The sequence below is a fragment of the Symphodus melops genome (genome assembly GCF_947650265.1).
Source record: "Symphodus melops genome assembly, chromosome: 12".
Taxonomy (NCBI): domain Eukaryota; kingdom Metazoa; phylum Chordata; class Actinopteri; order Labriformes; family Labridae; genus Symphodus; species Symphodus melops.
The window spans coordinates 25,412,659-25,427,783 of record NC_136702.1 but is presented as its reverse complement, the minus strand read 5'-3'; the positions used below and the strand labels follow the sequence as shown (position 1 = coordinate 25,427,783).

General features: G+C 46.9%; 1 protein-coding gene across 5 annotated transcripts in view; it reads left to right on the top strand.

Annotated features, from left to right (window-relative positions):
• Window positions 1-1,434: 1,434 nt before the first annotated feature.
• Window positions 1,435-15,125, top strand: part of LOC306833316 (MAGUK p55 subfamily member 4-like) — a 14,725-nt gene continuing 1,034 nt past the window's right edge. The window contains exons 1-17 of one of the 5 annotated variants that reach the window (XM_079358485.1): window positions 1,435-1,652; window positions 2,757-2,805; window positions 3,365-3,486; window positions 3,649-3,726; window positions 3,806-3,889; window positions 3,964-4,095; window positions 10,258-10,339; window positions 10,417-10,502; window positions 10,605-10,676; window positions 10,755-10,951; window positions 11,031-11,089; window positions 11,541-11,558; window positions 13,028-13,069; window positions 13,768-13,806; window positions 13,877-14,044; window positions 14,281-14,361; window positions 15,083-15,125. The exon at window positions 15,083-15,125 is cut by the window's right edge and continues 51 nt beyond it. In XM_079358485.1, the coding sequence (XP_079214611.1) occupies window positions 2,784-2,805; window positions 3,365-3,486; window positions 3,649-3,726; window positions 3,806-3,889; window positions 3,964-4,095; window positions 10,258-10,339; window positions 10,417-10,502; window positions 10,605-10,676; window positions 10,755-10,951; window positions 11,031-11,089; window positions 11,541-11,558; window positions 13,028-13,069; window positions 13,768-13,806; window positions 13,877-14,044; window positions 14,281-14,361; window positions 15,083-15,125 (1,325 nt within the window). In that variant the 5' untranslated portion in view covers window positions 1,435-1,652; window positions 2,757-2,783. Of the gene's footprint in view, window positions 1,653-2,503; window positions 2,806-3,364; window positions 3,487-3,648; window positions 3,727-3,805; window positions 3,890-3,963; window positions 4,096-4,233; window positions 4,544-4,687; window positions 5,725-5,790; window positions 5,851-10,257; window positions 10,340-10,416; window positions 10,503-10,604; window positions 10,952-11,030; window positions 11,090-11,540; window positions 11,559-13,027; window positions 13,070-13,767; window positions 13,807-13,876; window positions 14,045-14,280; window positions 14,362-15,082 lie in introns of those variants that run through there. The other 4 variants (XM_079358483.1, XM_079358484.1, XM_079358487.1 and 1 more) reach the window with 4 other exon arrangements.

Sequence of the window (15,125 nt, the reverse complement as noted above, 5' to 3'; positions counted from 1 at the left end):
TGTTAGCAGGCCGACTTTAGTGACGGCGAGACCGGCGGACAGAATGATATCGTTCCCATAGCAACCACCCTTCCACCTATCAAATTCAAATCATTCAAATAATGCAAAGCTGTGATTGGTTTCAACACCAAGTGATTCAGAAATATTACCAGCGATACCATAATTTAAATAAAAACAATATTTGAATCCTTTTTATTGTTCTGTTTAGTAGTAGTATGATTATCATTATTAGTTTTATCATCATTAGTCTCATTTTACTTAATATTTAATTTATACGATCTTGAGGATGTAGGATTCATATCTAATATCTAATCTAAGATTCTGTCAGGATTTATGTGACAAATGAAGACTGTAGACAGATGAGGAGTGAAACAGATTCCTGTAGGGGCTTCTCATTGTGCTGCGTCGTGTCGGTTGAGCTGTTTGTGTAGTTCCTCCTTCTTGTGATATTGATATCGTTTCTGTCTTGTCTGTTATCTTCTCACCTCGTTTCATTTTCTGTCTTGAAGTCAAAATGTTTCCCAAACCTCAGATCTAAAAGACGGTGGAGTATCCTCACTATGTAAATCTGCAGCTGCTGACACCCACTTTATTATTGAGACTCGTGGTTCAGAGTACCGATGTGAACCTTGATTGAGCTAATCTTTACATCCCCTCTATGTCGTACTGGCTCCTTTCACTTAACCTTAAAGTTTTGACTGGTGCTCATCTATCCATCTGTCGGAGCTCCTCTGGAGTTGAGTGATGTGATTGGTCCATAGACTGATACAGGACACAGAAGAAGAAGAGGAGCATGCTGCAGAATTAGACGGGTTGTAGGACGACATCTTCATCCATTTAAAATGTTGCATTTGACATATTCGGACATATTGAATGTGTTTATAACACAATCACAGCTTCTCTGTTGACAGCCATGCTTTCTTACATCTGCTACCAGTCCGGCCTGTTTGTGTCTCTTACTGAAGGATCAGTATTAATCTGAGAAGAGGTGACCCAGTGACCATTACCCCGTGTTAACCCCCAGACACACACGTATGACACATGAACGCACACACAGCTGCTGCCAGCTGGCCTCTTGAAGGCCCAGATGTTGCAGAAGGATTTAATGTTATTGTGTCTTTGTGTGTCACCCTCTCAACACTGTGCAGCCGCACTGTGAGACTGAGCGTGTGTGTGAGTGTGTTACTAAAAGCAGCAAGGAGTTAAGGAGCTTTGTGATCTGTTGAGGTACTTAAAGTGAGTGAGTGAGCGAGGAAACGCTATATTAAGCAAACTGTAGGACGAGAGGGTGAAGAGCCGCAGGAGAAGAGAGGCAGATGGAGTGATTGACAGGAGGACAAAGAGCTGGTCAATGTCACAGAAGAAGACATAGAGACGGAGAGAAGAAGAAGAGAGGGCTGCAGATGGGTGGGGGGAGAGGTTGGTGGATTAAGGCGGGATAGAGAGGATTAGAGTCTGTTTTGGTCTGGTAGTAAAATCACATCTATGTCAGTGACCACTGGCCGCTGCCGCTGACACACTCTCACTGCTGCTTCTCTTCAGCTCAGAGATCACTTCACTGAATCATCACCGGAGCAGAAGGAGAGGACGAAGAGGACGACGAGGACGACGAGGACGAAGAGGACGAAGAGGACGAAGAGGACGACGAGGTGGTGAGTAAGTCTCCTCTGTGTGTTCTTGTGCGGGCTGGGAGATCTACCTGAGTGTCTGCAGCTCTCTGAGGCTCCATGCTAATCTTAGCATGCTAGCACTTTACTTACACCTGTCTGATCATACAGGTAATGAGCGTGTGGTTGTATTGATGGTCACACCAAACTATTGGACATATTGATGTTTGATTGTGCTTCATGAGACGTGTGATTCATTGAGTCCCTTTTAGCATCATCCATCCCGACATTGTCTAGAACATATAAAGCGGAGTTACACTGGACTGTTCACCAGCCAATCACAGGGCTGACACACCCACATTCACACCTACACACCTGTAGAGTCAGCAGGTAACCAGCATGTGATTGGACTGTGGGAGGAAGCCGGAGAGAACCCACGCCATGCATGAGACAGGGATTCAAACCAGCAACCTCCTCAGTGAGAGGGGACAGAGATAACCACTGCAGCACCTAACCCAAACAATAATAGCAGTACTGTGTTCACTGCTGGACAGAGTAGACCGACCTGGACAGGAAGTCAGAATGAGTCCAATGAGACAGAACAAGAAGAAACACAGACACAGCTTCTACAAATACAGACGTCTGTCTCACTTTTATGTGATGTAACAAAAACATGGTTTATTTCTGATCTCAGCCGTGTGAAACAAGAAGCAGAAGAAGAAGGTTTGAAGTGTGTCTGACTTTGTGCTGACTCACTTTGCTGACGGCGTTAACGAGTTCAGAGCCTCGGTCAGCTAGCTTATGTTATGTAGAGATGCCTGTGTGTGTGTGTGCGCGTGTGTGTGTGTGTGTGTGTGTGAAAGAGAGAAAGCTCTCACAGGAAAGTGTGAGCAGAATCGGAAACTGTGGCGAGATAAGAAGCTAAAGAGTGGACGTGACCTCCAATTAGCCCACATTCATTAACCTGCTGATGTAAGAGGAAGCACCAGAATAACCGGAGCAGTGTGTGTGTGTGTGTGTGTGGGTGTGTGTGGGTGTGTGTGTGTGTGTGTGTGTGTGGGTGTGTGTCCTCGGCATCCCTATTTAATAAACTGTGATGTAATGAGTTGTTAATGAAATGTTAAAAATTGGTTTTGCATTTATTTTCAGTGAAATCTGAACTGACTGTGGATCATCATGAGACAAGCTGCAGAGGACGGTAAGAAACACACACACACACACACACACACACACACACACAGTCACTGTATGACCTCTAATATCTGACCTTTATCAAACGTTCTGGTCATCAGTTGAGGTTTGAGATGGTTTAGAGTCTAATCTGAAACTTAATTCAGACGTCTTAGTGTCGTCAGGCTCAGGGCTCCTCGCTCTGCTTAATCTCCTCTGTGTGTTTCCACCTTCTGCTCAGGACACACACAGGCCTCTGCTGTGACATCACTCACCACTGACTCCATGTTTAATCTGTGTCACGTCACAGCATGTAGTGTGTCTTCACTTTTTAATATGTGCCTTTGTTCCTTATACGACCGACCTCGAGGGCTGCGCCTTCAACTGCATCTTTATCGTGACCTCACTAACAACATTGCATTAAATATGTATTTATGCTGACTCAGCATGTCTGCAGATGAAGCTCCCAGCACAGTCCACAGTCTCCCCTTTATACCACCTGTCTGTGTGTGTGTGTGTGTGTGTGTGTGTGTGTGTGTGTGTGTCTGTGTGTGTGTGTGTGTGTGTGTGTGTGGGTGTGTGTTCAGGTGTCAGTGAGGTGCTGTCCAGTGTGGTGGAGGACGTCGGTCAGGCCATGGACAGAAACATGAACGGAGCACACATCCTCCACGAGCTGCTGAGCGCCCCGTGGCTGCGTGCCGTGCTGAAGGTACAGTAATACACACACACACACACACACACACACACACACACACACACACACACACACACACACACACACACACACACACACACACACACACACACACACACACACACACACACACACACACACACACACACACACAACGTCTTGTTTTGTTCCCTCCAGATGTACGAGAGCCTGTTGCAGTTCCAGAGGTTGACACCGAGCCCCTTTCTGCCTTATGCATCAGGACTTTCACATGAGGTAATACACACACACACACACACACACACACACACACACACTGTCTGTCTGTCTGACTGTCTCTCTGTCTGTTCATCAGATCATGTCTGGGATACAGAAGGTCCACCGTCCCTCAGCTGAAGCTCGAGAGCTCTTCGGCCTCCTCAGCTCGCCTCACATCCAGGTCAGAATGACCCCTGAGGATCTGCACCATCTCACATGTCCTCTGTGTCCTCACACCTGTCACCTGTCCTGCAGGCCCTGCTGTCATCTCACGACAGCGTGGCTCAGTCAGACTACGGCCCTGTGCTGCCCCCCCTCCCTGACGAGATGCCTGAGGATGAGGAGGCCATGAGGATCGTCTGTCTGGTGAAGAACAACCAGCCTCTGGTAAGACGGAGGGACAGACATTCTAACCTGTTAATAACATGAAGGCAGATTTATCACACTGTCCGTCCACAGTTCAAACTGAGGACACAGCTGAGACATTAAGAGGACAGATCTGTCCTTTATCTTGTGTCCATAAAGAACAGAGAAGTGCAGAGAAGGGGAAGTATAGGCGATGGAATAGGAATGATTCGTAGTCGTTGGAGCAGCCTTCGTCGCTTCACGTTGGACCGCCTTGTCCCTGCGAGGAGGGCGTGGTCAGGGGAGGAGCTTAGAGCCACTGAGAGTGAAGCCATGCCTTTGCCCCTCCCAAGGGCAGGACAGTCCCGCCCCTTTCTCCCCCGCTATCAGTCCACAGGAAGCTGCTGCCTGTGCCCGCAAACCGCAGAGCTTCAGAAGAAAAGGCTCAACCAATCAGCTCCCTCTGTTTTTGGTCCCGCCCCCTGCACTGGTAAGAGGAGGAGAAGGAAGGAAGTTGCTCAAGTCATGAAACCAACCAATCATCTTGTCTGTTATCCATCCCATCCGTTTGATTGGTTCCTGTATTGATGTTCCGATCTGTCTTTCTTATGTTTGTTATCTTCCCGTCGTGGAGCTTCGTTTTTAGACAAACGTAAACACGTACGGGAAGAACGCCGCTCGACTGGAGGGAGCAGCGATGACTACGCCTACCCTCCTCCTCCTGTCCCCGCTTACAGTCTCAGCCTACCAAGCTCCCCGGTCCTGTATCAAAGGGTCCCCGCAGGGGGACAGTCAAGGAACATCCCAACACCGGGCAGAACCCCCTCTGGTACCGGAGCTCACACAGCACCCTGTAGCCCTGCAAGTCTCCGCTCCTCTCAGCAGCAGGGGGTTAGTCATGGGCGTCGAAGTAGATCTGCTAAAACACGTGAAGAAGAGCCTCGCTCCGCGGTTCCTGTGAGCCGGAACCAACCGAAACAAAGACGAAACAAGCAGCTGAAACCGAAACCTCAGCCACCCGATCTCAGCGAGCAGTGCGGCCGTGAGGAGGTCACGTCCACTGTGCACACCAGCAGTGTTGGGTTCGACGCTCTCCACCTGGAGCAGAAGGTGGCGGTGGCGACGAGGAGGACTGCAGACAGTGGTGAAGAGAACACCCAGGCGCTCAACCTGCTGGCTGAGGTGGTGGACAAGCTGCAGGGCCTCATCGTGGCCAGCAAAAACCAAGAGGTGTCTCCCTTAGGCAGGCTGAAGAAGTCCACTCCTCCCACGCCGCCTCCACGGGTCTCCTCGATCTCTCCAAAGGTGGTACGCAAACCTCCAACACCTTACCCACACCAGCTCTCCACCGCTTCTTCTTCTTCTTCCTCTCGCTCCTCGTCTTCTTCGTCCTCGTCCGTCAGTGAAGACTTTGAGACGTCACAGAGTCTGAAGCTAATGAACGGAGGATCCAAAAGGACAGTGGTGACGTTTGGCCCCTCCCACAGAGCGGACGGCAGTGGACCGGTCAGGCTCAACAATGGGACTGTCTCTAAAGCTCCGATGGAGAACAAACAGGACTGTAACAGCACGGGCTGCTTGACAGCCAAGAAGAAGAAGAAGAAGCAGAAGTAAAAACATCTCCTCTCTTTGTCGGCTCTGCCGTCACCAAACAGACTCTTCAATAGACTCCAATGACTTTGGGTTTTGAACTTTTACAATCAGCACACGGATGAACAACAGTCACAACGTGGAGGAGGAGGAGAGATGATTCATCTCTGGATTCATCGCTTGAAGGAGAAGAAGAAATATTTTAAGGTACAGAAAAAAAACACCTCTCAACCAACATCTCCACTTTTACTCCCTTCATTCCTGAATCATCACCATCACCATCATCATCATCATCACCATCACCATCATCATCACCATCACCATCACCATCATCATCATCACCATCATCATCATCATCATCATCATCATCACCATCATCACCATCATCATCACCATCATCATCACCATCATCATCACCATCATCATCATCATCAATCAATCAATCAATCTTTATTTTTATAGCGTCAATTCATAACAGGCGTTATCTCAAGACACTTTACAAAAGCAGGTAAAGGACCTTACTGTTTGTCTGTTAACATTAACAAAAGAGCAGGTAACAAGACCATGCTCATTGTTATGTTTACAAAAAGCAGGTAAAGGACCTTACTGATGGCTATATTACAAGAGCCCAGCTTAATCCGTCATGGCGTGGCAAGAAAAAACTTCCTTTTAACAGGCAGAAATCTTCAGCAGACCCGGATCATGATGAACAGCCATCTGCTAAACTGTGCTGGGCTTGAAAAATGGGATGGGGGAGATGGGACAAGATGCAGAAAGAAGAATAGGATGGGATAGGTTGGGGGGGGGGGGGGGGGGGGGGGGGGGGGGGGGGGGGGGGGGGGGGGGGGGGGGGGGGTAAGCCTATAGCAGCATAACTATGAGCTGGTCCTAAGCCAGCCCTAACTATAAGATTTATCAAAAAGAAAAGTTTGAAGTCTATTCTTAAAAGTACCTAGTGTGTCTGCCTCCCGGACCCCGACTGGTAGACGATTCCAAAGGAGCGGTGCCTGATAACTAAAGGCTCTACCTCCCATAGTACTTTTAGAGACTATAGGCACCACGAGCAGGCCTGCATTCTGGGAACGTAATGTTCTTGATGGATAGTACGGTACAATTAACTCTTTAAGATACGATGGTGCCTGACCGTTTAGAGCTTTGTAGGTGAGCAGAAGGATTTTAAATTCTATTCTAGATTTTATAGGGAGCCAATGGAGAGAAGCCAATACAGGAGTCATGTGGTCCCTTTTCCTCGTTCTAGTCAGAACACGAGCTGCAGCGTTTTGGACGAGTTGGAGGGTCTTTAGAGATTTACCATAGCACCCTGCTAAAATAGAATTACAGTAATCCAACCTGGAGGTAACAAATGCATGAACTAATTTTTCAGCATCATTTTGTGACAGGATCTGTCTGATCTTAGAGATATTACCAAGGTGAAAATAAGCTGTCCTTGAAATGTGTTTAATGTAGGAATCAAAGGACATATCCTGATCAAACAGAACTCCTAGGTTCCTAACAGTGGTGCTAGAGGCTACGCTAATACTACTAAGGGCCGTCATATCGGCAGAGAAAGTCTCTCTAAGGTTCTTAGGACCAATCACTAGAACATCAGTCTTGTCTGAGTTGAGCAGTAAGAAGTTTCTGGTCATCCAGGTCCTGATGTCCTTGAGGCTTCTAGTTTACGAAGCTGGTTGGCGTCTTCTGGCTTCATTGCTATGTAGAGCTGAGTATCGTCTGCATAGCAATGAAAGTTCATGGAGTGTTTTCTCATAATACTACCTAGAGGAAGCAAATATAATGTAAATAAAATCGGACCAAGCACTGATCCTTGAGGCACTCCATGGCTAACTTTGGTGTACAAAGAGGACTCATCATGAACACACTGAGACCTGTCTGATAAATAGGATCTAAACCAACTTAAAGCAGTCCCTGTAACTCCAAGCAATCGTTCTAGTCTCTGTAACAGAATCTGATGGTCAATTGTATCAAAAGCAGCACTAAGATCTAACAGGACAAGCACAGATAGAAGTCCCCTGTCTGAGGCTAACAGAAGATCATGTGTTACTCTAACTAGTCTCAGTGCTATGGTAAGCTCTAAATCCCGACTGGAACTCCTCAAACAAGCTGTTGTTGTGGAGAAAATCACTCAACTGATTAGCTACCACTCTCTCTAAGATCTTGGAGATAAAAGGAAGGTTAGATATAGGTCTATAGATAGCTAGAGTTCCTGAATCAAGAGTAGGCTTTTTAAGGAGCGGTTTAATTACAGCTACTTTAAATGACTGGGGTACATAACCTGCTGCTAAAGATATATTGATCATATCTAGTATGGAGCTGCTAACTAGAGGAAAGACTTCCTTAAACAACTTGGTTGGGATTGGATCTAAAAGACAAGTTGACGGTTTAGACGCAGAAATAATCGAATTTAGTTCTGCGAGGTTAATTGGAAAAAAACAATCGAGGTTAGTATCAGAATTTGGAGCCGTTTCTGCCGAATCGAAAATATAGGAGGAATCTGCACTAAGTAAAGGTAGTAAGTTGCTAATTTTGTCTCTAATGTTTAGAATTTTATCATTAAAAAAGCTCATGAAATCATTACTGCTAAGGGCTAAAGGAATAGATGAATGAACTATGACTCTCTGTCAGCCTGGCTACAGTGCTGAAGAGGTATCTAAGGTTGTTTTTATTTTCTTCGATAAGAGACGAGTAATAGGCCGTGCGGGCCGGCCGTAGAGCTTTCATATATCGATTATGACTATCTGGACAAATTAAACGAGATTCTATCGTTTTGGTGGAGCGCCAAATTCTTTCACATTTACGTGACGTTAGTTTTAGAGTACGGGTTTCTAAATTGTACCATGGAGCTGATCTCTGTCGTTTGATTGGCTTCTGTTTTAGGGGAGCGATTGAATCCAGAGTAACTCTAAGTGAATCCACCGCACTATCTACAAACTGATCCAGCTGAGAGGGACTAAAGTGATTATAGGAGTTTCAACTAGGTTAGAGGATGGTACTGAAACAAAGGCAGCTGAAATAGCTTCCTTAAATTTAGCTACAACATCATTTAAACTTCTAGAGAGCACTTTTTTATTAAGAGGAGTTAAGGTTGGTAAAAAGAAATCAAAAGTTATTAGGAAATGGTCTGATATCAGAGAATTTTCCAGAAAAACCGACAGACTGTTAATTTCAATACCATAGGCTAAAACAAGATCCAGGGTGTGGTTAAATCGATGGGTAGGTTTGTTTACACCCTGGGTGAAGCCAATAGAGTCCAATAGAGACATGAAAGCCGTGCTAAGACTGTCATTAACAACATCCACATGGATATTGAAATCACCTACAACAATTATTCTATCACTGCTAAGAACTATGTGTGATAGAAATTCTGCAAATTCAGATAGAAACTCTGAATATGGGCCAGGAGGGCGGTAAACTATAACAACTAGAACTGGCTGAAAAGTTCTAGAGACTGGATGTGAAAGACTGAGTGCAAGACTTTCAAAAGAGGTATAATTCAGCTTTGGTCGAGGATTGATTATAAGAGCAGAATTAAAAATAGCTGCTACTCCACCACCTCGACCAGTGTCTCGAGCTATATGAGCATTCAAATGACTGGGAGGGGTGGATTCATTTAAACTAACATATTCATCCTGAGAAAGCCAGGTTTCAGTTAAACAAAGTAGATCAATATGATTCTCTGATATTAGCTCATTTACCAGGAGAGATTTAGATGCTAGGGATCTAATGTTTAGTAAGCCGCATTTAATTGTTAGATTTTTTTGCCAAATCGTATTTGTAGTTTTGATTTTGACTAAATTTTGATGATTTACGCCTCTTTTATTGAGGCTGCCTATGACAGGTGTGGGGCGGAGAACAGACACAGTATCTATAGTATAAGTAGGGTTACAGCTATAAGAAGATCTAACTGAGTTACAGTTAGATCATCACCATCATCATGTTTCCATTCTTAGCAGACTCTGATTGGTTGTCTGTGAGTCACATGTGTATCAGTGTATTAAAGGCCTGTATATAGTTCAGAGGTCGTCTGGTGAACGTTGGTGTCATACAGTTTCATGTAAGAGAGGACGTTACTCACACGCTGCTGTTTCTGTGTATTAAGATGTGCTGTTTTAAGGAACACACACACACACACACACACACACACACACACACACACACACACACACACACACACACACATGCAAGCACAGTGATACATCACGTTGTTACACTGATTAGCTTTTAGCTCAAGTGTCACATTAAGTCAAAGCAGTGACCTCATGTAGCATGTAGCATGTAGCATGTAGCTCCCAAACACTGGTGTGGTGTAGCTGCTGCTACATCATGAAAGCTGCACATGTTTTTATGTCAGCTGCATTTGATTGGCTGACAGAGAAGTGTGTTTGATGACCAGCAAGGACCAAAACACCAAAACACCAAAACACCAAAACACCAAAACACAGGCGCAGATCAAGAAGTTTCACCTTTAACTGTGTCCAGGGTTCCAGGGTCTGATTCTTCATTGTTTCCTATCATGTGTACGGAGCGATGTTAAAAGGCGCCTGCTAACAAAGCCGCTAACAGGCTGTTGACTGTAACACTCTGTTGGTCTGTCAGGGGGCGACTATAAGACGGGACGAGGAGAGCGGAGAAATCTACATCGCCAGAGTGATTCGTGGAGGACTGGCTGACCGCAGCGGTGAGATACGACTGGACATCAAATAATGCTAAAACACACAGAGGGAAACATCATGGCTTCATGTGTCTGTGTTCTAGGACTCCTTCATCCTGGTGACATGTTAGTGGAGGTCAACGGGAACCCTGTGGTGGGCCTGGAGCCGGAGCAGGTCATCCAGATACTGGTGGGTCAGCTGAGGGATTAAAGACAGACCTGGTCAGAGACCTCATGTCTCCTCCCTGTGGAGCTGAACAGAGGACAGATCTGATCATGTTGTGTTTTGCAGATAAACTCTCGTGGAACCATCCTGTTTAAAGTCATTCCAAACGCCGCTCAGAACAGCAGCAGCCACAAATCTGTAAGAAACCAAACACGAGCTGAAGACGTTTCACACTTTTACATGTCGTGTAATTGTCTTCTTCTGGTGCTGTGTCAGGTGTACATGAAGGCGATGGTGGACTACTGCCCCCTGCAGGACTCCTCCATCCCCTGTGTGAATGCAGGCATGGCCTTCAGCAGAGGAGACCTGCTGGAGGTGGTCGACCAGTCGGACGCTCAGTGGTGGCAGGCCAGGAAGATGCCCTGTTCTGTTTCCTGTGCCGGTCTGATCCCCTCCGCCAGCATGCTGAAGAGGTGACACACACACACACACACACACACACACTCATTGATCATAATTACCCAGCTCTAAATGATTTCTCTCTCTCTGCAGTAAACAGAGGGAGCAGTGGTGGTGTCAGCCGTTACAGGTTCACACCTGCATCAGACCTTGTAAGAACTTATTCACATCATCCCCTCGCATGTTAAAGAGTCAGCAGCTTGTTCCTTCAAAATAAAAGACTTCAGACTTCTGCTCCATCGTCCCTTCTGGGCCAAGGATGAAGCAGGACAGTATTTATTCTCCGCTGCAGTTACAGCGCTCTGCCTGTAGAGGGCAGTGTCACCATCTATTCAGGCCCAACCTTTCATTTCAAACCTGTATCTATTCTTGAAAGGACACTGAGAGGCTCAATGACCTGTGATCCATTCAAACATGTGGAGACAAAGTGGCTTTAAACTAAATGAATGAGAGGGAAACACTCTGACCTTCAGGGCGTTACTTGACCTTGGACCATCTCAAGAAAATGCAGATTTACAGAGTTCATTAAAAGCTTGATGACTTTAAGAATGAGTCACTGTGATGTTGTTTTTCTTTTCTCTTTGTTGCTCCTGCTCTCTCCAGTGACGCTGCCTGATGACGGTACGACAACAAGCATCACATGTTTGTATTTAGACAATCCTTTAGTTTCCTCTCGTCTGTCTTCAGTGAGTGTGGGAGGAATTTTAGACGGTGGCCCGCAAGGACAAACAATCGTCATGGTCCAAAGTGATGAACATTAGGATAAAGGTGCAGCAACATGCAGCAACGTGCAGCAACATGCAGCAACGTGCAGCAACGTGCAGCAACGTGCAGCCAGGTGCAGCAACATGCAGCAACGTGCAGCAACATGCAGCAACATGCAGCAACGTGCAGCAACGTGCAGCAACATGCAGCAACGTGCAGCAACGTGCAGCAACGTGCAGCAACGTGCAGCCATGTGCAGCAACGTGCAGCAACGTGCAGCAACATGCAGCCATGTGCAGCAACGTGCAGCAACGTGCAGCAACGTGCAGCAACATGCAGCCACGTGCAGCAACGTGCAGCAACGTGCAGCAACGTGCAGCAACGTGCAGCAACATGCAGCCATGTGCAGCAACGTGCAGCAACGTGCAGCAACGTGCAGCCGTGTGCAGCAACGTGTAGCGATGTGCAGCAACGTGCAGCCATGTGCAGCAACGTGTAGCGACGTGCAGCAACGTGCAGCCGTGTGCAGCAACATGCAGCAACGTGTAGCGACGTGCAGCAACGTGCAGCAACGTGTAGCGACGTGCAGCGACGTGTAGCGACGTGCAGCAACGTGCAGCAACGTGTAGCGATGTGCAGCAACGTGCAGCCGTGTGCAGCAACATGCAGCAACGTGTAGCGACGTGCAGCAACGTGCAGCAACGTGTAGCGACGTGCAACGACGTGCAGCAACGTGCAGCAACGTGCAGCAACGTGTAGCGACGTGCAGCGACGTGTAGCGACGTGCAGCAACGTGCAGCAACGTGTAGCGATGTGCAGCAACGTGCAGCCGTGTGCAGCAACATGCAGCAACGTGTAGCGACGTGCAGCAACGTGCAGCAACGTGTAGCGACGTGCAGCGACGTGCAGCAACGTGCAGCAACGTGCAGCAACGTGCAGCAACATGCAGCAACGTGCAGCAACGTGCAGCAACGTGCAGCAACGTGCAGCCATGTGCAGCAACGTGCAGCAACATGCAGCAACGTGCAGCCATGTGCAGCAACGTGCAGCAACGTGCAGCAACGTGCAGCAACGTGCAGCCATGTGCAGCAACATGCAGCAACGTGCAGCAACGTGCAGCCATGTGCATATTTGGAGCTAAATGTTCCTTCGGGTGACCCGTTTTTATCGACTGTAAGGGAGCACCCTGGTTATCTCTGTCCCCTCACAGAGAGGAGGTTGCTGGTTTGAATCCTCTCTGTGTGGAAGCAGATTAAAGGAGTTAATAAGGGTGGCGGGTGGAGAAGAACAGTGACTCCTTGAAATCATGGTAGTTTTTAAAAGTCTTTGACTCACACATGGTCTGTAAAACGTTCTGAAGACGTCTCTCTCTCTTTCTGTTCCAGAGGACGAGCGACCTCATCCTGACGACAGACTCGTCTGCTCAGGTAAATCCGGCCTCTCACAGACTCATCGTCTGATAGGACGGATCATATCTCTGTTTTCTTTCCCACCTTGAATATGTGCTCATGTAAACTTCTGATTCACTGCTGATGGTTTCAGGACATGAACAGAATCCAATGAATTATTAAAATGATATAAAGACTTTTGGGTAAGAATAAAAAATGATGCAGTGAAATAAAATATCTGTAAAAGATGAAACTTTTCCTTTAGCAGATTTTATAACAGAGAACTGAACTTTAAATACTTTCTGTGTTTCTTTGGTTTTTGAATGATGTCAGAGTGTGTGAAGCTCGTTAGCAGAGCTGTGCTGCCCCCTGCTGGACAACACTGAGACTCTCACTCCTCTATCAGAGTCCTCTGATGGGATTTGAATTAAAGAGGCTTTTTGCTATTGTAACCGAGCGGTTGATTAGTCATGAACCTGGAAAACCTCCAAACAAAGAAATACGGAATCGGGCATGAAGTGAACACACGTCTCCTCCTTTATTGCTGCACACAGCCGAACACGGCGGGAGCACCCCGCACGGGGCCCCCGAAGCACTCACTTCCGTTCCTTGAACCTTTACAAAATAAAAGCTAACTCGCATAACATAATACAATAGCTTACACTATATTTGAGGTCTGTTATTGTTACCAATAATAAATAATGATAATAATAATAAATGTGGTTTTGTTCCCTCAGATGAGATCGACGGTGACGTCAGTGACGGGATCGACCTCGGTGAGTTTGATTTAAAGAACAGTGTTAATAAAGAACGAAGATGAAACATCCTCACGTCGTTCGTCCTCAGCTGGTTTCCGGCGGAGTTTCCGGCTGTGGAGGAGGACGTCTTTCAGGAGGAGGCGACAGTCCTGCACCTCCTGCTCGCCAAACAGCAGCGCTCTGTCCACGCCCTACGAGGAGGTGGCTCTGTACCAGCGCCCCCCGCAGGAGAACCACCGCCTCATCACTCTCATCGGTGACTCCTCACAAACATGACCTCGCTCTCGCTCTCTCTCTCTCTCTCTCTCTCTCTCTCTCTCTCTCTCTCTCTCTCTCTCTCTCTCTCTCTCTCTCTCTCTCTCTCTCTCTCTCTCTCTCTCTCTCTCTCTCTCTCTCTCTCTCTCTCTCTCTCTCTCTCTCTCTCTCTCTCTCTCTCTCTCTCTGTCTTTAATCTCTTGAATTGTCCCAGATGTGTGATTTTTTTTTCATCAGGAGCTTCAGGCGTCGGAGTCTCTGAACTGAGGAAGAGTCTCATCAAACACAACCCGACGCAGTTCCAGGGACCCATTCCTCGTACGTCCCCTCAAACTGAACACCTTCAAACACACTTTACATAATTCAAGTGATTTTTCTTTCTTGGTATTCATCCAAATAGAAATGTACACGTTAGTGATCAGTAAAAGTCACCAGACTCTAGTGGACACTGGAGGAACTGCAGCTGTAAAGTTGGACATTTTAACATAGAGCTCTATGGAGACTGACTCACTGCAGGAGACAGACTCTAGTGGACACTGGAGGAACTGCAGCTGTAAAGTTGGACATTTTAACATAGAGCTCTATGGAGACTGACTCACTGCAGGAGACAGACTCTAGTGGACACTGGAGGAACTGCAGCTGTAAAGTTGGACATTTTAACATAGAGCTCTATGGAGACTGACTCACTGCAGGAGACAGACTCTAGTGGACACTGGAGGAACTGCAGCTGTAAAGTTGGACATTTTAACATAGAGCTCTATGGAGACTGACTCCCTGCAGGAGACAGACTCTAGTGGACACTGGAGGAACTGCAGCTGTAAAGTTGGACATTTTAACATAGAGCTCTATGGAGACTGACTCACTGCAGGAGACAGACTCTAGTGGACACTGGAGGAACTGCAGCTGTAAAGTTGGACATTTTAACATAGAGCTCTATGGAGACTGACTCACTGCAGGAGACAGACTCTAGTGGACACTGGAGGAACTGCAGCTGTAAAGTTGGACATTTTAACATTTGCTTCTCCGTGTGTCCCTGCAGACACGACTCGTCCAATCAGAGCAGGGGAGCAACCAGGAAGAGA